Source organism: Scyliorhinus canicula, chromosome 3 (genome assembly GCF_902713615.1).
Source record: "Scyliorhinus canicula chromosome 3, sScyCan1.1, whole genome shotgun sequence".
Classification (NCBI taxonomy): Eukaryota; Metazoa; Chordata; class Chondrichthyes; order Carcharhiniformes; family Scyliorhinidae; genus Scyliorhinus; species Scyliorhinus canicula.
This window is the reverse complement of record NC_052148.1, coordinates 216,385,074-216,409,059: the sequence shown is the minus strand read 5'-3', so window position 1 is coordinate 216,409,059 and position 23,986 is coordinate 216,385,074. Positions and strand designations below refer to the sequence as shown.

General features: G+C 46.3%; 1 protein-coding gene across 1 annotated transcript in view; it reads left to right on the top strand.

Moving 5' to 3' along the window:
- The first annotated feature begins 10,050 nt into the window (after positions 1-10,050).
- elovl6 (ELOVL fatty acid elongase 6) overlaps positions 10,051-23,986 on the top strand; it is a 140,174-nt gene continuing 126,238 nt past the window's right edge. Inside the window, exon 1 of the mRNA XM_038792157.1 lies at positions 10,051-10,362. Within this exon, the coding sequence (XP_038648085.1) occupies positions 10,280-10,362 (83 nt within the window). The 5' untranslated portion in view covers positions 10,051-10,279. The remainder of the gene's footprint in view (positions 10,363-23,986) is intronic.

Sequence of the window (23,986 nt, the reverse complement as noted above, 5' to 3'; positions counted from 1 at the left end):
AAAGGATTGCAAAGATGATTCTGGATAGGAGCGAAAGTAACAGGGTAGTTGTTATGGGGGACTTTAACTTTCCAAATATTGACTGGAAACACTATAGTTTGAGTACTTTAGATGGGTCCATTTTTGTCCAATGTGTGCAGGAAGGTTTCCTGATGCAGTATGTAGATAGGCCAACGAGAGGCAAGGCCGTATTGGATTTGGTACTGGGTAATGAACCAGGACAGGTGTCAGATTTGGAGGTAGGTGAGCACTTTGGTGATAGTGACCACAATTCGATTACGTTTACTTTAGTGATGGAAAGGGATAAGTATATACCGCAAGGCAAGAGTCATATCTGGGGGAAAGGCAATTATGATGTGCTGAGGCAAGAATTATGATGCATCAGCTGGAGAAGAAAACTGCAAGGGATGGGCACACGTGAAATGTGGAGCATGTTCAAGGAACAGCTACTGCGTGTCCTTGATAAGTATGTACCTGTTAGACAGGGAGGAAATGGTCGAACGAGGGAACCATGGTTTACTAAAGCAGTTGAAACACTTGTCAAGAGGAAGAAGGAGGCTTATGTAAAGATGAGACTTGATGGTTCAGTTAGGCGCTTGAGAGTTACAAGTTAGCTAGGAAAGCTCTAAAGAGAGAGCTAAGAAGAGCCAGGAGAGGACATGAGAAGTCTTTGGCAGGTAGGATCAAGGATAACCCTAAAGCTTTCTATAGATATGTCAGGAATAAAAGAATGACTAGGGTAAGAGTAGGGCCAGTCAAGGACAGTAGTGGGAAGTTGTGTGTGGAGTCCGAGGAGATAGGAGAGGAGCTAAATGAGTATTTTTTGTCCGTATTCACACAGGAAAAAGACAATGTTGTTGAGGAGAATACTGAGATACAGGCTACTAGACTAGAAGGGCTTGAGGTTCATAAGGAGGAGGTGTTAGCGATTCTGGAAAGTGTGAAAATAGATAAGTCCCCTGGGCCGGATGGGATTTATCCTAGGATTCTCTGGGAAGCTAGGAAGGAGATTGCTGAGCCTTTGGCTTTGATCTTTAAGTCATCGTTGTCGACAGGAATTGTGCCAGAAGACTGGAGGATAGCAAATGTTGTCCCCTTGTTCAAGAAGGGGAGTAGAGATAACCCCGGTAACTATAGACCAGTGAGCCTTACTTCTGTCGTGGGAAAGGTCTTGGAAAGGTTTATAAGAGATAGGATGTATAATCATCTGGAAAGGAATAATTTGATTAGAGATAGTCAACATGGTTTTGTGAAGGGTAGGTCGTGCCTCACAAACCTTATTGAGTTCTTCGAGAAGGCGACCAAACAGGTGGATGAGGGTAAAGCAGTTGATGTGGAGTATATGGATTTCATAAAGCGTTTGATAAGGTTCCCCACGGTAGACTATTGCAGTAAATACAGAGGCATGGGATTCAGGGTGATTTAGCAGTTTGGATCAGAAATTGGCTAGCTGATAGAAGACAAAGGGCGAAATTCTCCCCCCCCCCACGACGGGTGGGAGAATAGCGGGAGGGCCTTCCCGACTTTTTTGACGCCCTCCCGCTATTCTCCCCCCCCCCGCCGAAATCCCGACACGAATCGCTGCCGCCGTTTTTTTACGGCCGGCAGCGATTCACAGCTGTTAGAAGGGCCGAAGTCCCAGCCCTTTACGACCTTTTTACGAACGGCAAACACACCTGGTCCTGCCATTCGTAAAAAACGTCGTGACCACCTGGAAAAAAATAACCATGGCACCGATTGGCACGGCAGTACCACGGCCGTGCCAAGGGTGCCATGGGCCCGCGATCGGTGCCCACCGATCGCGGGCAGCGGGCCCGATGCCCGCGCACTATTTGTCCTTCCGCCGCCCCGCAGTATCAATACGCGGGGCGGCTGAGGGGCAACCCGGACCGCGCATGCGCGGGTTTCGCGCAAAAACGCGATGACGTCACCCGCGCATGCGCGGGTGGAGTCTTCCCACCTGCGCATGCGCGGCTGACGTCATATGACGCGTCAGCCGGCGCTAAGTCCGACAAGCGGGTTTAACGATTTTCGTTAAGCCCGACTTGTCGGGGCCTCCGACGTCGGGCTGCTAGCCCCGACGGGGGACCAGAATCGGTCCCCCGTCGGGAAGGGGCGCGATGCCGTAAAACCCGCCCGGGTTTTACGGCAGTTTGACGATTTCCCCCGTTTTGGGAGAATTTCGCCCAAAGGGTGGTGGTTGATGGGAAATGTTCAGACTGGTGTCCAGTTACTAGTGGTGTACCACAAGGATCTGTTTGGGGCCGCTGCTGTTTGTCATTTTTATAAATGACCTGGAGGAGGGCGTAGAAGGATGGGTGAGTAAATTTGCAGATGACACTAAAGTCGGTGGAGCTGTGGACAGTGCGGAAGGATGTTGCAGGTTACAGAGGGACATAGATAAGCTGCAGAGCTGGGCTGAGAGGTGGCAAATGGAGTTTAATGCAGAAAAGTGTGAGGTGATTCATTTTGGAAGGAGTAACAGGAAGACAGAGTACTGGGCTAATGGTAAGATTCTTGGTAGTGTGGACGAGCAGAGAGATCTCGGTGTCCATGTCCATAGATCCCTGAAAGTTGCCATCCAGGTTGAGAGGGTTGTTAAGAAGGCATACGGTGTGTTAGCTTTTATTGGTAGAGGAATTGAGTTTCGGAGCCATGAGGTCATATTGCAGTTGTACAAAACTCTGGTGCGGCCGCATTTGGAGTATTGCGTGCAGTTCTGGTCGCCGCATTACAGGAAGGATGTGGAAACATTGGAAAGGGTACAGAGGAGATTTGCAAGGATGTTGCCTGGTATGGAGGGAAGATCTTACGAGGAAAGGCTGAAGGACTTGAGGCTGTTTTCGTTAGAGAGAAGAAGGTTAAGAAGTGACTTAATTGAGGCATACAAGATAATCAGAGGATTAGATAGGGTGGACATTGAGAGCCTTTTTCCTTGGATGGTGATGTCCAGCACGAGGGGACATAGCTTTAAATTGAGGGGAGATAGATATAGGACAGATGTCAGAGGTAGATTCTTTACTCAGAGAGTAGTAAGGGGGTGGAATGCCCTGCCTGCAACAGCAGTGGACTCGCCAACACTAAACGCATTCAAATGGTCATTGGATAGGCATATGGACGATAAGGGAATAGTGTAGATGGGCTTTAGAGTGGTTTTACAGGTCGGCGCAACATCGAGGGCCGAAGGGCCTGTACTGAGCTGTAATGTTCTATGATAGAAGTGTGGTTTACACTCCGCACAGATCTGGCAGTACCTGGTCATGGCTTTGACCTCCTCGGTGGAGTAGGGCAGGTTGCAGGCCTTGATATAGTGGATAAGCCGGGTGACCCCCGGGTGGCAGAGGTCATCGTGAATAGCCCGTAGTCAGTCATCTTGCGCGTTGGCGCATATGCTGCGGGACATGGCATCTGGGGCCTCGTTGAGCTTCCCAGGACAATATACCATATCGTAATTATAGGTGGAGAGTTCGATCCTCCACCTCAAGATCTTAACGTTCTTGATTTTGCCCCGCTGCATATTGTCGAACATGAAGGCTACCGATCGTTGGTTGGTGACGAGGGTTAACTTCCTGCCAGCGAGGTAGTGCATCCAGTGCCGTACGGCTTCCACGATGGCTTGGGCCTCCTTCTCGACTGAGGAGTGCCGAATTTCGAAGGTGGTGAGGGTGTTGCGAGAAAAACGTTACCGGTCTGCCTGCTTGATTGAGGGTAGCGGCGAGAGCGACCTCTGATGCGTCGCTTTCCACCTGGAAGGGGACGGACTCGTCCACCGCGCGCATCGCGGCTTTGGCGATGTCCGCCTTGATGCAGCTGAAGGCCTGGTGGGCCTCAGTTGTGGTGGCCTTGATTAGTGGGCGGGCTTTGTCCGCATAGTTGGGGACCCACTGGGCATAATATGAAAAGAACCCGAGGCACCTCATCAGGGCCTTGCGGCAGTGGGGGAGGGGAAGTTGCAGGAGGGGGCGCATACGATCAGGGTCGGGTCCTAGAACCCCGTTTTCCATGACGTAGCCGAGGATGGCTAGTCTGGTTGTGCGGAAAACGCATTTCTCCTTGTTGTACATGAGGTTTAGGGTTTGGAGAAATCTGTGGAGGTTGGCATCGTGGTCCTGCTGATCATGGCCGCAGGTGGTGACATTGTCCAAGTACAGAAATGTGGCCCGCAGCCCCTACTGGTCCACCATTCGGTCCATTGTTCTTTGGAACACCGAAACCCCGTTCATGACGCCAAAGGGGACCCGTAGGAAGTGGAAAAGGCAGCCGTCTGCCTCAAAAGCCGTGTAGTGATGGTCCTCCGGGTGGATTGGGAGCTGGTGGTATGCAGACTTCAGATCCACCGTGGAGAACACCCGGCAGTGTGCGATCTGGTTTACCATGTCTGCAATCCGGGGAAGGGGGTACGCATCGAGTTGCGTGTACAGGTTTGTGGTTTGGATGTAATCTATAACCCTCCGCTTCTTTTCCTCGGTCTTGACGACCACCACCTGAGCTCTCCATGGGCTATTGCTGGCCTTGATGACTCCTTCCCGCAAGAGTTGCTGGACCTCAGACCTGATAAAAGTCCTGTCCTGTATGCTATACCGCCTGCTTCTGGTGGCGACTGGTTTGCAGTCAGCGGTGAGATTTGCGAAGAGTGGGGGAGGGTCGACATTTAGGGTCGCGAGGCTGCATATGGTGAGTTGGGGTAGGGGCCCTCCGAACTTCAGGGTTAGGCTCCTGAGATTGCATTGGAAATGTAGTCCCAATAGGAGAAGAGCGCAGAGGTCTGGGAGCACATATAATTTAAAATTGGCGTACTGGGCGCCCTGTATTGCTAGGGTTGCAGTAGTGCACCCTTGGATTTGCACCGAGTGCGACCCAGAGGCGAGGGAGATGGTTTGGTGCGCCGGGAAATTGTGAACGAGCAGCATCTTACCATGTCCGGATGAATAAAGCTCTCTGTGCTCCCGGCATCAAAAAAGCAAGGCGTCTTGTGCCCGTTTACCCGGACGGTCATCACAGAGCTCCAGAGGTACATGGGTCGTGACTGGTCCAGGGTGACCGCGCTGAGTTGCGGGTAGTCGGCGTGGTCGGAGGTGCTGGGACAGCTCCGCGATGGCTGCTCTTGTTGATCGTACATGTCGAGTGGTGTAGCAGATGGCGGCCAAGGTGGTGGCCCCCGTTGGTCGAGCGTGGCAGGCGGTGAGGAAGACGGCGTCCAAGATGCCGGCCCCCATGGATCGCACGTGGATGGCCCCGTGGGGGAGGATGGCGAAGATGGTGGCCCCTGTGAGTCGCACGTGCTGTGAGGGCTGGTAGATGGCTGCCCCCACGGATAGCACAAGGCTGATGAAGCGTCTGCAAGGGGCGGAGTCGGCAGACACGCTGCCACACTGTGGGGTCTACGGGCCTGCGAGTCTGAGGATCGGGCCTGTGAGTTAGAGTTCTTGGACCTGGCCAGGCAAACTTTGGCGAAATGTCCTTTTCTCCCGCAGCTGCTGCAATTCGCATTGCGGGCCGGGCAGTGCTGCCGGGGGTATTGGGACTGGCAGCAGAAATAGCAGGGTAGACCCCCATGATGAGTGGGTGGCCTCGCGGCACAGGTCTGGGGTAGTCTTTGGTTGGGGGTCCATGAGGTGGTCGTGTGGTCAGCCGGGAATGCGTTAAGGCTCTGGAACGCTACATAGAATTTATAGTGCAGAAGGAGGCCATTCGGCCCATCGAGTCTGCACCGGCTCCTGGAAAGAGCACCCTACCCAAGGTTAACACCTCCACCCTATCCCCATAACCCAGTAACCTCACCCAACACTAAGGGCAATTTTGGACACTAGGGGCAATTTATCATGGCCAATCCACCTAACCTGCACATCTTTGGACTGTGGGAGGAAACCGGAGCACCCGGAGGAAACCCACGCACACACGGGGAGGATGTGCAGACTCCGCACAGTGACCCAAGCCGGAACCGAACCTGGGATCCTGGAGCTGTGAAGCGATTGTGCTATCCACAATGCTACCGTGCTACTTCCAGAAAGGAGGCTAACTTTACCGTCTGATCCACGTCCAGGGCCCCCTTTTCGAGCAGGCGCTGTCTCACATTTTTGGACCGAACTCCCGCCACGTAGACATCTCGGACGGCGAGTTCCATATGTTGAGTGGCCCAAACGCCTGGTAGTTGCAGCTGCGTGCGAGGACTTTGAGGTCATGTAGGTAGTTGTCTAGCGATTCCCCGGGGCGCTGGCGGCGAGTGGTAAGGATGTGTCGCGCGTAGACCTCGTTCACGGGCCGTACATAGAGGTGTTCGAGCATCTTGAGGGCATCTGCGTAGGAGGAGGCCCCGTCGAGTTGAACAGAGATTCGATGGCTCACCCGTGCGTGGAGGAGGCTCAGCTTCTGTTTGTTGGTGACGGAAGGCGTGGAGAAGGCTGCGAGATAGGCCTTGAAGCAGCGGAGCCAGTGCGAAAACATTTCTTTCAGCTCCGTGGCCTGCGGATCGCGTTCCAGTCGGTCAGGTTTGAGGGCCAATTCCATAGTTGTGTTTAAGTTGATTAAATTGATGCGACCATCAATTCACTCGAGACATGAGTAGAAGTAAACCGTGGCTTTAATCAACTTAGAACAGTGCCTGCCTGCGACTGGACCAATGCTGAGAACTGCCTACAGGTCGACTGCTCTTTATACCTCCCTTCAAGGGGAGCAGCCATGGGCGGAGTCCATACATGCCCCAACATGATCCCCTATGGATAATGCCATACAATGGCCCATAGGAGAAGCCCACAAGGGCAACAGCATAGCATAGATACAAATGCAAGTGCAACAGCACAGATACAAATACACTGGTGGATAATTAGTATAATACATTCACCACAGGCATTATAAGGTGTCATATGAAAAGGTTTCTGCAAAAGATAAGAGCCCATGGTTTTGGTGGTAATATATTAACATGGATTGGCTCACAAGCAGGAAATAGAAAGTTGGGACAAATGGGCCATTTTCAAGTTTTCAAATTGTAGCTAGTGGAATGCCGCAGGGGGTCAGTGTTGGACCTTCAACTACTTATAACCTATATTAATGATTTGGATGAATGAACCAAGTTTATTGTAACCAAGTTTGCTAACAATACTAAGATAGGTAGGAAATCAAGTTGTGAGGAGTACAGAAGGTGCCAGATTATGGGGTCCCATTTTGTGACCACATGGCGTCAGGAATTTGAAAAACATGATTGCTGAGTGGAAATGGAGGAAGGCCCGAAAGCCATTCATCTGCTACTGTTTTCAATGGTGCAGGAAAGGGGGTGAGTTGGGAACCCTACATGTTGCTGGCACCATTCTAAAAGGGGACAACTTCTGTAATTTTCAGCGAGGCTGCCGTGCTTTAAAAGCCTGGCTAAATCATGCCTCCACAGTGGATGATTTAACAATGAATTAAAGGTGGGAAGAACGTAAAAGGGGAGTAAAAACAGTGTCCCACCACTCCACCCCCTTCACAGTTCATTAGGAAATGCTGTAACCTGAATTGTATCTACGTTTCATGAAGTGAATGATGACAGTGTTGTCATTAGAAAAGTCATGTGACCATTAAATAATGTGGCTGTGAGGCTGTTACCTCTGACAACTGACAAGTGACAGAATAGCCTTCAGATACATTAGAATTTTTGATTTGATTTATTATTGTTACATGTATTAGTATACAGTGAAAAGTATTGTTTCTTGCATGCTGTACAAACAATGCATACCGTACATAGGGAAGGAAGGAGAGACTGCAGAATATAATGTTACAGTTATAGCATATATCAGTTATATAACAGTTATAGCATATGTTACAGAATATATCGTCCACTGGATAAAGTTTCATTCTCATTGTACAATATTGAAAGATTAACCCAAATATGAGATCTAGAGCTAATAGTTAAATTCCACTGCTTTTATTCATTTTTTGCAGAAGAGCTCAGCCATCTGTATAGCTGTTTGAATGTTTTGAATGATGTCTGAGCTTGTGGCTGCCATCAAAGGTAATGATCAATTCTGTACTGAAGTGTTTGTTTTAACAGCTGTCCTGGGGAATGAGAGTTTATTTATTTTGAGAGATTTACGAGCTTCTGAAGAAGATAATAGTTTTCATATATCTACTCAAGTGACGCCTGGTTATTTTGACAGATTCCAAAAATTACCATTGAGCTTGTAAATTATGTTTAGAAAGTGGATGCTGCCAAAGTGGGTTGTGAGGTAAGGGTGTGTGATGTGGTTGAAGGGTGTGAAGAAGGTAGGGGATTATGGGACTGGGAGTGAGGGGGCTGCACATCAATCTGTAGAATTCTACCAATATCTCTGGGAATGCAGGCGGGACTATTAACATGACTACCTCAGAATCGACCCACTTTCGTCTCCAGGCCATCCCGCCCTCCAGGAGCTGAAAATCTGCCTGCTGGCATTGCTGGATCAGAAGCAGAGAAAAATGTTGTTTAAATCTTCCATCCCCAAATCCATGATAAAAAAAGCCTAAAGACTTTGCAAAAGGATATAGATAGATTAAATGAGTGTGCACAAAATTGGCAGATGGAGTATAATGTGGGAAAAAGTGAGTTGTCCATTTTGGTGGAAAGAATAGAAATGCTAAATATTATTAAAATAGAAGGAGAATGTTGCTGTAAAGAAGGGTCTGGATGTCCTCAAACATAAATCATAAAAGGTTAGCATGCAGGTACAGCATGTAATTAGAAAGTCAAATGGAATGTTGGCATTTATTACCAGGGGGATGGACTATAAATGTGTGGGAAGTCTTGTTCCAACAGTACATACAGGGCATTGATGATATCACACCCAGAATACTATGTACAGTTTTGGTCTCCTTACTTAAAGAGGGATTTAGTTACGTTGGAAATAGTTTAGAGAAGGCTCACTTGGCTAGTTCCTGTGATGAAGGGGTTGTCTCATGAGGAAAGGTTGAGCAAATTGGCTTATATTCATTGGAATTTAAAAGAATAAGAGCGAATCTTATTGAAAAATAAAAGATTCTAAGGGGACGTGACAGGGCATATGCTGAGAGGCACAGTTTCAAAATATGTGGCCTCGCATTTAAGATAGAGATGAGCAGGAATTTATTCACTGAGAGACAGTAATCTTTGGAATTCACTGCCCGAAACAGCAGTGGAGTCTGGGTCAGTATCTATCAAGGCTGAGTAAAACAGATTTTTAATCTATAAGGGAGTTAAAGGTTATGGGCGGGGTAGGGGCGCGGTTGTGGAGGGGATCTAGATCCCAGGACATTATTTCTCGGAAAAGCGGGAGAATTCTTCCCGGCCAATCCTTGTCCTTCAATCAATACCGAAAAACAAGTGACTCAGTCATTATTGCATTGTGGCTTGGGGTATCTTGCTGTGCACAAATTAGCTTCAGTGTTTCTTGCTTTCCAACATCGCGAAAGTACAGCATTTTCTGTACAACACTTCGGGATGTCCTGAAATCATGGGAGACATAAACAAAAACGCAAGCCTTTTCTTGGTTGATCCTGGGATAAGTATTGGAATTTCTTGCTGCCGCACATGCACTTGACCAGAAAAAAAATTCAGCGTGGCATTACATATTGCAACAATAACAGTGCCATTTAAAAAAAATTTATATAATCCCACTCAAAGGTTTTACATTCAATCTGAACCCGAATGGCATGAAAATTATAATAGAGACAAGAAGGCCGTATGGGTACTTCAGCCTGCTCTGGCACTGGATCTGTCATTGATCCTCGATCTCATCTCCACTTTCCTGCCTGATCCCCAAATCCCTTGAAGTCAAATAATTTAAAAAAATCTTTCGTCTTGAAAGTACTTGACGCCTGAGCCTCCACAGAGCCCTCTGGAGAGGTGCAGGGCTCCCAAAACTCGAGGGAAGCAAAAGATTTGAAAGTTTGTCAATATTCTTTATACTTTTTTCGCCACCCCTGCCCCTCCCCCCTCCTCCATTAATTATAAAAGGAAAGTAATTTAGAAACGGGTGAAGAAATCTGACTGAAGGAGGGTGTGGACCAGGGATTTGTCTTGGTAAAACGTCACTTGGTTGGGGCGGGCGATAGGACCGCGCGGAGGCCGGGACGGCTCCAGCTCGGGGCTGGTGTGTGAACTGGGGAAAGAGGAGGAAGCGAATGTTGAGCGGGCGAGCGCGCGATGCCTAATCTGCCCATCAATCAGAGCAGAGCGGCAGCAGGCAGGAGGAGGAGGAGGCAGGGCAACTTCCTCACAACCAGCAGTTGTTAGAAACAGTATTGGGGGGGTGGGGGGGAAAACAACAACAATAAAAAAAAAGCTGGGAGCATGTCAGTGCTGGCGCTGCAGGAGTATGAATTCGAGAGACAGTTCAACGAGAGAGAAGCCATTCAATGGATGCAGGAAAACTGGTGAGTGATGCTTGCTGTGGATGAAGACTTGCTGGGGGGGGGGGGGGGGGGGGGGGGGGGGGGTGGGGTGGGGGGAGAGAACGGGATGTGTTTGCATTTGATCCCTGCCGCCCCATTGTGGTACTCCCAGATAACGCCAAATCATTTGCTTTGTTTGATGTATCTGTATGCTTGAAGGGGAGAACAGTCTAGGGGCTGCTGATTTAATCCTGCCTCTCTGCCTTCCCCCCTCCCTTGTATCGCAAGGAGCCTGTCTACCTGCTGCTGGGGGCTCGAGAAGCACTTGTGTTGGCCACTTCAACCGGCTGCCTTTCAAGCAATTAATTTCCGGCTTTCTGGATCTCTTCCCATCCTTTCACACACACTGTCAAGACGTTGTATCTGGTTCACCACCGACATATCGGCGACCTTGTGTTGGATAATAAAGATTTTGGGGGGGGGCGGGTAAGTCTTCTGAAAAGCAGCCGTCTTCCTTATCTTTTTTAAAATTCCAAATCTGAGGGATCCTTCCTATTTCACTACACATTTTCAGAAAATCCTTGAGCAGACATTGAAACACGTGCAAGGCAGCCCGGCGTGAATCGCCCCCTACCTGCTGAAGCAGGCATTCACGTCAGGTCCATTTTATGCCAGAACGGTCCCAAAATAAATCAAAGGCACGACTTTACGCTAAACAGATGCAATTAAGCCATCGACGCTTAACCATTTGCCATGGGGAGCGATCTTACTGGAAACATTAACTTTCCATGCTCTGCTAACAGATGTCAGTCCAGTATTTGTACCCAAAGTGTGTGTGGAGGAATGCATTTGGAATACTAAACTCACTGATAATTGTGGGCTAGTGTCGAAGTTCTTCACTTCAGTAATGAATACGAAGAATCTGCTATATCTTTGTCGCTCGTACCCATTTCATGATTGATACGGTTTAAATGAAGTACATTCGCAGTGCCGTTGAAAGAGTTGCACGAGCTGAGGCAGCAGAAAGTGTGTACTGAAGCAAGTCTGATGAGTTGTCAAACTGTTCGAAGAGTTGTCGATAGCCTTTATCTGTAAACGTTATATTTGCAAAATGTGTAGCTGCACTGTGGTCTGTTTCCAATAAAGCTGGCGTTAAGCAATATTCTAGACTCACGGATTATGCCGAGGTACCGGTCTGACCTTGGTTGCAAAATCTACTTTAAGCAAAATTGTTTCCAGGCCCTTATGATATTACTGTCTGTTTGCTGGAAATTAGAATATATATTATAATAAATCCTCGTTCATGCACAAGAGGGAAGCTAATAAAAGCAAAATGCTGGAACTGCTCAGCAGGTCAGGCAGCATCTGGAGAGGGAAATGCAGTTAATGTTTAGAGGAAATTTAAACTATTGGCTTCAAAAATAGGACCCTTGTCTCCACACTTCCTTTTAATTCTGCATCTGTGGCTTTTCCACATAGTTGTACAAATGGGTACCGTCCTGGGGGGGGGGGGGGGGGGAGGAGGAGGAGGTTGAACATTTGGGAAAGTACCTTGATTTATAAATTAAACATACACAGGTATGTATTGATACGTCAAAGTGTGATGTCATTAGATATGTAAAATTACTTCCTCTCAATAAAACCAGTTGCTTATCACAGAATGTTTTTAAATATGAAGAGTTTTCATATCTGGCCATTCATTTATCTGTACATATTTATCTTTCAAAGTGTCATCATTTCACAAAAGTGTATTCAGAGTTTAGAACAAGAAGTAAACTTTGATTTGCAAGCAGAGTAAAATCATATTTTTGTACCAACCGCCAACAAATATGTATCACCTTCGTTTTGGTAACTCAGGTGATCTTACAATATGTAAAACGTATTGCTAACAAGTTAGAAGAGGAAATGCTTTTAGTTTGAGTTGTAGGGTAGAACTTAACATGTAGTGGGGACATTTGGAAGATTCTGTCATCTGCCATGACGAGGATCGACTGTTTTTCTCATTTACAATGGTTAATGTTTTTTTTATATAAACTTAAGAGTACCCAATTATTTTTTCCAATTAAGGGGCAATTTAGCATGGCCAATTCACCCAATCTGCACATCTTTGGGTTGTGGGGGTGAAACCTGTGCAGACACTGGAAGAATGTGCAAACTCCACACAGACAGTGATCCAGGGCCAGGATCGAACCTGGGTCCTCAACGCTGTAAGCAGCAGTGCTAACCACTGCGCCACTGTGCCACCCTACAGCAATTGGTGTAATCTCTGGTCACATACAAGTACTGAGGGAGCATTTTTAAAAAGTGTTCAAAGCAAACAGGTGATGTGAATGTAAATGTCACTCAAAGGTTTTTCAGTCTAATGATTAGGATCCAGACTTTGATAAGATCTCCTTTCAATATTAGCTTTGCAGTCTGCTGCTAACCTATAATAAGTCAGTTTCTGCAATGATTGAAATTTACTGTTATTCTTCTGTCTGAAACACAATTGCAGCAAATGCTTGTAATGATAAAGAGGGATAATATCCCCATGTTTTGTTTTTGTTCATTTGAGCAAAGTGATTGCTGTTTCACTCCAGCATTGCCCTCCCCTGCACTTCAATCTTTCCTTGCGCTTGTCACACTCACTGAATACAAACCTGTTGGTCTTGTACTTACCTGAAACTGTAGCTGGTATGGATTCCAGGAGATCTTTTGATCATGACAAACACCTTAGTTTCTCACTTAAAGTGGAAGGGTGCTTTAGCATTTTGAGTCTTTCATCCTTTGTGAAAGACATTATCAAGGCTCCCTTTGTGAGAATTGACATTCTGTTTTGCAGCAGAAATTAAACCCTGCATCCCGAAGTTTAATTTTAAAAATATTGTAGTTGAGCATAACCTTGTGAGATTAGCAACTGGAATTGAAACTCAGCATATCTCTCTGGTCACTGATCTCTGTCAGCTCTTGGTCCACCCACTCTTCAAATTTAACATTGTTATCCTTGTGTTCAAATATTTCCAAGGCCTTGATCGTTCCCTATCTTGAACTTCCTTCAGCCTTCTGTACCTCCCTCACTTCTTTCGCCCCGTCATTGGCAGATGTGCCCTCAGCTATGCTAAGCACTGGCAATCCCTTCCTAAATCTTTGCCCTATTTTGACACTCCTTAAGAGCGAGCCCTTTGAGTAAACTGTTAGTAACTTGCCCTAAAGTTCTTTGGCTTAGTCTCAGATTCTGCCTGGTCATGCTCTTGCTCAGCACATTGGGACTGTGTCAATGACACTCTATAAATGTAAGTTGTTATAATTGAAATGGGTTTTATTGTTTGTTTAGTTTTCTACTTAGTGTACACAAGAATCACCTGATTGTGACAGGTACCTTCCAGTGAATTGTGCTTCATTTTTGCCTTGCCTGTAGTTTAGAATATATGTGAACATACACAAGTTTCATGTTGTGAAATTAATGAATGTAAAATATGTCATCTAAAACTAGCAGTTGGTGACATAATTGTCAAAAGATCAACATTATTTATATTAAGTAATATTTTAATGGAAGCATTTATATGTGCATTTTTAGCAAAGCCCTTTCACGGTGAAGTATGACTAATACATAAACTGAAACAAAAATAAGTTTAGCCACTTATTGCAGGAGAGAAATTCTACATGAAGGCAAAGTTCTAGGTTATTTTGTTTTTTTGCAATGCTTTCATTTTCTGACTGTCTCAGCCATGTGCTATAAGCACTTAATGTTGCCCTGTTTAACTGTGATCAACTGACCAATACTGATCATCATCTGATGTCTTCTGACAGAAAAGTGGCCAATCAAAGAGCAGGAGCCCTGTTCTGACTGCTCCAAGCTCATCTGCATGAGGTTACATCACAGGAGGCTCGTCTGATTCCGGCAGTTAAATGTCAGGCAGTCATGTTCCTAAAAGTTTCTACACATTATTGTCTCTGCATGGTTTAACTTGTCTCTAGGTTAACTGTTTCAGTACTGAACGGACTGAGAAGCATCTATTTAAACTAATTTCTGACGAGCAAGCCTTATACAAACGGCTGTGTACAAATGTAATGAAAGTAAAACTACAATCTGATCCCGAAAAGTCTAATTATAGTTTTGGTATTTTCCCTGTGGTAGAAAAGTAGGGCTAAAAGGGATATATTTTACAAGTGCTTCCAGAGCAGCATGTCTGCTGGTAACTGAACACATAAAAAGTATACTAAACAGGACACCTTTTTAAACATGTAAATCTTAAATTTTGAGTGCTGCTGAAGGGCAACTTGAAACTGATGGCCACATTCCACCCTGCAAAGTTCATGACCCAAGTAGCAGTTAAACTCTTGAATAGGTTATTTTTAACAATTCAGACTGGCCCTGCATATACACTGGCAGTTAACCCATGGCATAGTCTGCTGGGAGGGTAGGTACTGCCACCCTGTCTAAAAACTGGCGAGACTACCATTTGAAATTCGCGAGGGGAACTTCATGTGCCTGGTTTGTGCCCACTGCCAAACTGATGCAATTTTCAGACAGGCAGTGTGCCAGTATTGAGCAACTGGGATAAATAAAATCCTGCCGATGCTGGAAACCTGAAATAAAAACAGAAAATACTGGCTAAACTCAGCAGGTTTGGCAGCATCTGTGGAAAGAGAAACAGAGTTAATAGGCTGGTTTCTCTGTCCAGAGTCTCCGTTTTGCCAGCTGGTCAATGGGGTTTCCCATTGTGGAGCAGCCCCACGCCATTGGGAAACCCCCGGGCTGCCGGCAAAATGGAGCATCCCGACAACGCAGAATTCAAGAATTCAGCCCAATGTTTTGAGTCTGTATGACTGGTTTTAATTCTCAAGTACTAACGGACAGAGCATGTGCCATGCACAACCTGCCCAGTTACACTGGTTCTTGAATAACCTAATCAGTAATCCTTAAAGTGACCGATGGAGGTTCCTCAATAAAATGGCCCAGGAAGCTTTTTTCGTCGGCCTTCTGAGGGACGCGTCCAAGAACTTGCTCCCCCACTGGGTCTGTCGGCTGGCTCAGTAGGGGAGCTGGCCACTTTCCCACCCTACTATGCCAGGTGAGGTGCAGCAAGGTGACCATAGTTCATTTGCCAATGAGGAAGTTTGGGTCTTGCTGCCATTACTGGATTGGCAGTGTGGCTGCTGCACTGACTTTGCGCTCATTGAAAATGATCTGAAATTTTAATTGTAAAAATTTGTGCTGATTGAAAATAATCTGCCTGCTTGCTTGCTTGTCATCAATAAAGTTACAGAAAATGTTGCATGCAGGAAATAAGAGCAAAGATTCCAGGAAGTGCACTACATCCAAGATTTTTAATCTATTGGGTATTTTACTTTACATTCTAGTATATGTCCGATGCACACTGGGTGTTAATGCTTTGAAAACGAAAACCATATAGCGGCCTGGATTCGCTGCTTCATGAGCCTGGAAATGTGAATCACGATCAGGCAGAGAATTGGGGGTAATCCAAAATTGAGGTTGAAAATGAAAAATGAAAGGTTTGCACTCAGTGCCGATTCTGACACCATGCTCCAGTCCCTCGCTGGTGGAGATAGTGATGATTGCACCCCATGCCAGTGGATCCATACAAAACTGCCATTTACATGACTTTAAATAGCATTAGCGGCTTCATGCTCCACTCTTCCATGATGCTCTGCCCCTCTTAGGTGGAACTGGCTCAGTCCGCCATTGCTGAAGTCTGTCTTTAAAATGGACCCCTCTGGTATTACTTACAGGCTCCTGGCTGCTGACATTGCTGAGTGCTGTCCGTGCCTTTAAATGCTCAGAAGCCCTCTGGCCATCTGGGAGCCTACCCAGGCTGCCCCTCTGGACACCCTCACACCCCAGCTGTACCATCAAGTGGATGGGTGTGGTCAAGCTCAATCAGGGGCCCACCAGGTGTTGACAGTCCTCAGAAACACTGCAGCACTGCAGCGGAATCAAGGGGTCAGCAGATCTTAGCCTAACCAGAGGATACTGTGGCCTGTTGAACCCTCCCTGACGCTCTGCCCCTCTCAGGGAAGAGGCCTCATCAGAGATCCCTAACCCTCTGAATCACCTGCTCTCTCCTCATGGTGAGGCTGGCAGCGCTGACTGTCTCTGCCACCACCTCCTAGGTGGTGTTCATGAAGGTAGGCTTTTGTCTGCGGTCTACCCTGGGGAAGAGTGTGTTCCTCTGCTCTCACTGGCATGGAGCTGTGGGTCCACCTTGGACTCACAATCTTGAGAAGCAGGTCTTTTGTGAACCATCTTTGAGGCTGCAATGAGTGTGTGGTAAGTGGAAAGCTTAAAAACAGCTCCAGCTGCCAGGCTCTTTAGCGCTAACTCCCACCCCAACGGTTACAATGCCTGCTGGGCTGGGATTTGTTCTGAATTTGCGCCTGCAGTGCTGGTCCATTTGCGTGTTCTGATTCGCTTACCAAATAGCGGCCCCAACGGGAATGCAAATGGCACGCTATTCAGTGCCGGTGGCAGGTTTAGCTGGTTTAGCCAGAGGGGCTGGTTTAGCTCACTCAGCTAAATCGCTGGCTTTTAAAGCAGACCAAGCAGGCCAGCAGTTCGATTCCCGTACCAGCCTCCCCGAACAGGTGCCGGAATGTGGCGACTAGGGGCTTTTCACAGTAACTTCATTGAAGCCTACTCGTGACAATAAGCGATTTTCATTCAGTCTCCCAAACGGAGAATTTTGGCCAGTGACTGGTGTTCAGACTTGACAGCACTTATAATTGCCCGCTGATAATTAAGAGCTGTGCTCTTAAAGGGGACAGCTAAATATCACAACCATTCTCAGAACCTACATTATGTGCAAGCAGAATCACAGGAAATCCGAGATTGGTAAATCTTCCCGAGGTCATGAAAGTTGGTATAAATAGTGGCTGGTGCAAAGCGTCAGCTGTGATTCTGGAGGTGGCAGGCAACATGTCATAGGACTGTGCTATCTACTGACACTGATCATGATCCGTTCTGTTAAACCTCTTGGTGTTGTAGAGATATATTTTGTAAACTTCACTCAAATTTAGGTTTAACATGAACTACAGTATCATATTTTTATTTGTTCCATCGCTATTGATTGTTTCAGTGCTGTTTGTGATTTTACATTTTTTTTACCATTCCAGCATAGCTGTGTTTTCTGCTTTTAACATAACTATCAAATGTTACATTACTCTGTATATTTACTGCAGTACTCTGAATGGGGGCACGGGAAGTGTTATGCCGAAGATGTTCCGAAATACTCCATTCCCTAGCCACCGGTTCCATCCATCTTATTGGAAACTGTCTCAGGCTGAACCAGATTGTTTCCACCTTCTGAGTCATATTTGAACCTGAGATGAGCTTCGTACCACATATGTGTGCCATCCGTGAGACCGACTGTTTCCATTTCGGTAACATAATCTCTAACGTGACCTGATTCTGCACCGATCTTAACTCATCTGTTGCTAAAATCCTCATCAATGTTCTTGTTACCATACCGCTACACTTGACTGTTTTAATGCACTCCTGGCTGGTCTCCCATGTTCTACCCTCAGTAATCTGAGGTCATTCAAACCTCTGCTGCCTGTATCCTGATTTGCACCAAGTCCCTTTCACGCATCAACTTTGTGCTTGCTGACTTACTGTGGTGTGTTGATGCAATACCTCACATTTAAGATTCTGATCTTTGTTTCAGATTCCTCCATGGCCCTCGCCCCTGAGCAATTTCTTCCAGCCCTACACTCACTGACATATCTGCAATCCAATTCTGGCCCCTGGAGCATCCCCATCTTCAATCACTCCATTGTTGGTCACTGTGCCATCAGCAGACATTGCCTTAAGGTCTGGAATTTTCTTCCTAAATCTCTCTACCTTGCTCCCTCTCTTTACTGCTTTAAAATAATCCTGAAAACCTATCTCTTTAATCAAGCTTTTAGTAATTTGCCCTAATATATCCTTAGGTGGCGCAGTGTCAAACTTTGCTTGGTAATGTTCCTGCGAGGCACCTTGGAGCATTTGACTATGTTAAAAGCTCTATGTGTCAATACACATTGGCCAGAATCTTAAGTTGCTCGGGCGGTTGCATGCCTGACCCGGAAGCATGTGAAATTATGTGAGAAGGCTTCAGGCGTGCAACCTGACATCATTGTGCACTTGGGTAATATTTTGGTTGGCAGGGGTGCACGAGAGTCAGAGATGAACCTGTCGACAATCAAGCAGGCAATTTAGCCCAATTGAATGCAATTTTATGTGGCCTGTCTGCTTTTAAAGCTGGAGGAGAGCCTTTATGTTTTAGCTGCACACTGGATCCAGGGCAGGATGAACCGTCAGGGCTGAAATAAAATTAATAAGTATGTTCTGGGACTGAGATCTATGTATAATTTTGCTGCCTTGACACTCGTGGCATAGTTTTAACATCGATATTTATATTTCGAGTGTCAGCAGCTCCTTGAGACTGCTGGCCTCCTGAGGGAGCACAGTAGAAATGGCAGCCTGCAATTTCCTTGTTCTTGGTTCCCACCTTCTTCCCGCCAGCGTTTAGGTTTCAACAGAGCGTGTTTCATTCTGTATGGCCGTCAATTAACCAATCAGCGTGAAATTGCGCTCTGTGACCAACTGCGGTCGGGAACACGTTTTGTGTCTGCTTCCGGGCTTGCCGAGTGTGCATGCCTGACAGATGAAAATTTAGGCCATTGTCAAATGCATTGACTGAGTTAGTTTTAATCAGCACACAAAGCAGCAATTTCAAGAGTTTCCAAAGCCAAAGGTGACTGACTGTGGTTGAACTAAGAGAGACAATCAGCTGCTTGATCGACCCAAAATAATTATTGCACTGAATGCAGTTTCAGTGGTACCTTTGTAATTGGCATGAACAGTGATGGTGGATGGTTATTACCTTTTTCCTGATGTACACATTTGGCCAAGATAAGCTAGGGTAGTGTAAGTGGAACCGGTTCGAGGGACTAACTAGCTTAATCCTGTTCCTATGCGGTAGGATCTGTATATAAATTCAAGTCATTTGATTCAATGGCCACGATTGGTAGAATGTGCTTGCATTTCTCTGGAAGGAACTATTTAAAAAATAAAATGATTGAACACAATCCTAACCCAACTAATGCTGCCAATCTCCCTCCAGGTCTGCTGAAATGATAAAATATGCTAGAATGGGCGGGATTCTCTGACCGCGCTTGCCCAACAGATGGAAATTCCCGCCCGAGGTCAATGGGCCTTTATATGGTTTGTGTCCCGCCCGTGGCAATCGTGCGGCAGACATGGCAGAAGAGTCCAGCCCATTGGGTGTGATTGAATGGAAGAAAAGAGTCCCGTTTTGGGCGTGTTTAGCGGGATGACCACGCTATTAAATGGGACTCTGCTTCTTTTTCAGGCCTCGGCAACGAACGCCCCGCCGAGGCCACATCCCGATCTCTCGATCCCCCACCGTGGCCTTCTGACCCTTCCAACACCCCAACTTACCAATTAAGGGGTCTTCAAGCTCCCCCACACCTCACCTCATAAGGTTAGGGCATCCCCGGGCCCGGTCCCTGGCATGGGTAACTTGGCACATAGACAACTTGCACTGACAGCCTGCCACTGGTAGGGTGCCACTACCAGAATGCCAGGCTGGAAGTGCCAAGGTGCCCAGGAGGCATCAGGAGTGTCAGGGTACCACCCTGCCCAGAGCCATCCTGGGGGCCTCCGTTCGCGTGGGGACCCCTCTCAGTGCCATTCCACCTATCCCACGTTTGTGGAAACCAGTGTTAAACAGCGCCACGGCAGGCTCTCTGAGGTGATGCCATTCTTCGATCCTGTGCCTTGGGTACCTCCGGCGTAGACATATTCAAGTGAGACTAACCACTCACTTCAATATGCAAATTTGGATCACACCCATTGAGGGCGAGATCCAGGTCACGACGCCTCATTGATCTAGCGAGGCGTAACGAGTATCATAAATCTCACGAGAGGCCTCTGGCAAGGTTTAATGGTCTTGTTGCATCTCGAGTTGGGTGCGGTGAGGCCAGTAGATCACGCCCATTGTTTTAACAGCTCTAAGCGTTGAGTGGAAGTGGTTTTAAATTGACAGTGGCCAGAATTGCGCGTTCCTGCAGACTGTTTGGTTTTCCGCAGCTTCAATGTACTGACCTTGGTAAAGTACAAGAAGAGTTATATAATTCAGAATCTTTGATTATATTGGTCCTGAGCTTACATAATGGGCCACCAGTTTATAAACACCAACAGTGTCCATATGAATTTCCTCTTTGTTGTTTAACCAGTGTTATTTTATAAACGGGGCTGGATTCTTCGAGCCTCCACGCCAAAATCGCGATCGGCGTGGGGATGGAGAATGGGCACCATCGCCAAAATCCAGTCCAACGCTGTTCCCACAATTCTCCGGGGATCGCGCACGCACGGTCTATGCGTCGCTGGTGGGGAGCCATTGACAGAGGCCCCAGTGGCAATTCTCCCAGGAAAACTGTCCGAGTTCCCGACGGTGTGGTTCTAACCACGTTTTGTCTGTCTGGAATGGCCGGTGGCAGCTGCGGACTCAGTCCTGGTTGGGAGCAGGAGCGGGGATCCTTCACCGGGAGGGGGCCTCACCGACGGCCAGGCAAGTGATCAGACGGCACCGGTCCATGGGTGGGTGTTATATCGGGGGAACCTACTTCGTTCATCATGGTCCACGGTGTGAGTCCGCCATGTCGCACGGCCGCAGTGCACATGCGTGGACTCCCAACCGGAAGTGCAGGGTCCCGTATCCGCAGCCAGAGCTGCGAGGAGCACTACGGGGCCCTGCTCGCCCCCTGAAGGTAGAATCACTCTGGACTTTCTTAATGAAAGTCCAGAGTCAAACGCCTGTGTTTTGACGCTGGCATCGGGACATAGCCCCATTATTGGAGAATCCTGCCCAGCTTTGGGCCTCTCCTGGGTAACAAGAGGGGCATTTCAGATGAATGCGTTGAATATTTATGTCACAATCTGGTTTCAGGATCTTTTTTAAATTGGAATTTATTTTCTCAGACAGGCATTAGTATTCGGAATTCTCTTCTACTGGTGGAGACTGGGTCATTGAATAAATGCAGTGCTGAGTTAGACTGATTTTCAATCAACATGGGAGTCAACTTATATGGGGGTGGGGGTTTATTGTCAGGAAAATGTAGAGGAGGCCACAACCATCAGCCATTATCTTTTTGAATTGTGAAGCAGGGTTGATGGGCTGAATGGCCTACTCCTGCGTTTATTTTTTATTGTATGCCCATATGGATAGTTTTTCATTGTATACTGACTTGGCTACTGATGATAATGCAATAAACTGCAGTGATCACTGTCTTTAATGCTTCAGTGTGGCTATCATTGCACCTCAATTGAAAACAGTATCGTGGCAGATCGTGTCTGTCATACTGGTTACCAGTTACAAATGAACCTGAAGCTGCCACCTCAAATCCCAGTAACTGGTATTTGCTTGCTGCTCGCTACAAGTTTCCAAAAATTCTCTCAAGGGTCCCTGCATATCTTCCCAAGTGGCCTTCATGTATGAGCCTGTATGTGAGGCTGTTCTGTTGTTTCAGTCAATCTGTTGTCATCTGTGCTCTTTCAAAAAAGGGTGCTGGATTGCACTGAGCAAAAGCCCTGATGGAGAAAGAGGTGTGAGAAGACAAACAGCAGGGAAACATGAGAATAGACCAATGGAGCTGCTGGGTGAGAGGGTGGAACCAATGGATCAGTAAAGAAAGGCAAAGTAACAGGTAAAGCTCAGGAGTGGTGGACAGTCTGAGACACAGGATGGTGGTGATCACAAGACAGATTTTAACAAGTCTCCCTGAACCCTCAGATCTTAACCGTCTCGTACCAAAAACACCCTTACCTCAGCCTCAAGTCTAATATCATGTCCAAGTGGAGGAGATGGAAATATACAGTTAAAAGGAGACAATTGCAAGATTTGATGAAAAGCAAAGTATTAATATCTGCTTAGTACAGGTAACATACAGAATGCCCATATACCGGAGTACATGGGCAGTTTGATAAGTAGTTTGCTCGAAATGTTTTAATAGTTTTTCAAATTCCGATAACATTAATGCATTAAATTGTAGGTAAAGAAGGCAGCAAAGCTGCACATCATATATTATAATTATCACTGCATTTACGCAGAGTTTGATATGAAATTGTGGTCTTTTCAGTGGTACAAATCAATGGATACAGGGAGAAATTGTGTACAACTTCATGTGTGTTTTTAGCTATTGAAACTTTTGGTGCAGTGAATGCTCCCTTTGCCATAATCACTGTTTTCTTTAGACTGATGGTTCATCGAAATTCATCGCAAAACAATGAAAAGCGATTGCAAAGCTCTTCTAAGTTCTGCTTCACTGTGTGTGACAAACATTGCATCGTAGGTGAAAGTTGATTGTCAGATATTTAACAATGCACAACTAAAAGCAAAAAGTAAAATTTTCCACCTCGTCTTGTCTGAAGTAATACAGTTCAGCATTAGATGAGAAAGCATAATCAGGCAGTGAGAAGGTATTACGCCAAAGAGTGTTGGTACCAGAACGCATCCCTCTTTGACAGCACAACTAACTTCAAAATTGTCAGTTTGATTACCATCATACTAGATTGTAGGCTTCTCATCATTGTTGAAGGATCAAATCAGACTAAAGCAAATGTCACAGCAATCAATTCTCTCTAGCCATTGGATATGTCCCTTTCTGCTGATCAAGTCAGAAACCTTTGTGGAGCTATAAAGGCCCTGTAAAAAAAAAGGGATTTTGGTTACATAAGTATAAAATATCTGGTTGGTTAAACTAGTGTTCTGAAGATTGCGATCCAATTGAGGGCTGTCATTACTATTTCTAAACAGGGGTAAGACCACTTGGTGTACATCGAGTAGTGTTTGTTAAACATGATTGGGGTTGGTGGATTCAGGGGTGTGATGAGTCCAGTGCTGTTGAGGCAACATGGAAGAGGTAAATAGCAGAGAATAGTTTCAATCCATCGACCTCTGGGTTACAGGCATAGCATGCTTCCGCTGCACCACTCTGCTACCTTGCTGTTGGGACAACACAATGCAAGAACTGAAACGTGCTTAGCAAGTCATCAAATACAGAAAATTGCCATTGAATGTGGATCCTGTGGAAACCACTTGCAGACCGAAAGTGTCCTACAAACATACAAATTAGCAGCAGCAGTATGTCTTTGGCTGTACCTTCACCACACCAACAGAAGCAGTTTAAGAAGATAGCATGCCATCATCTTCTCAAGGCAATCTAAGATGGGCAATAAATACGCACTTTGTGAATAACGGCCTCAGACCAAGAACGATTTTTTAAAATGTAGTTCACTTTGACTCAAGTAGTTGAAGAAAGGAAGCTATTTAGAACTAATTAAATGCAACAATTTTGATATGATTAAACAGGAAGGCAAAACTAGCCACTGGCAGGAGGGTAGATCATCAGAGGGCACAGATCTAAAGCAATTGGCAGATGAACTAGAGGGAGATGAAGAGAATTAGTTTTTTATGCAGTGAGTTTTAATTGAAAGCACTGTCCTTAAATGTGGTGGAAGAAAACTGAATGGTAACTTTCAAAAGAGAACTGGATATAAACTTGAAAAGAAAACTTAAGGGGAGCAGGACTAATTGGACAACTTTCAAAAACACGATGGGCTCAATGGCCTCCTTCTGTGTCAATATTTGATCACAAACTGGAG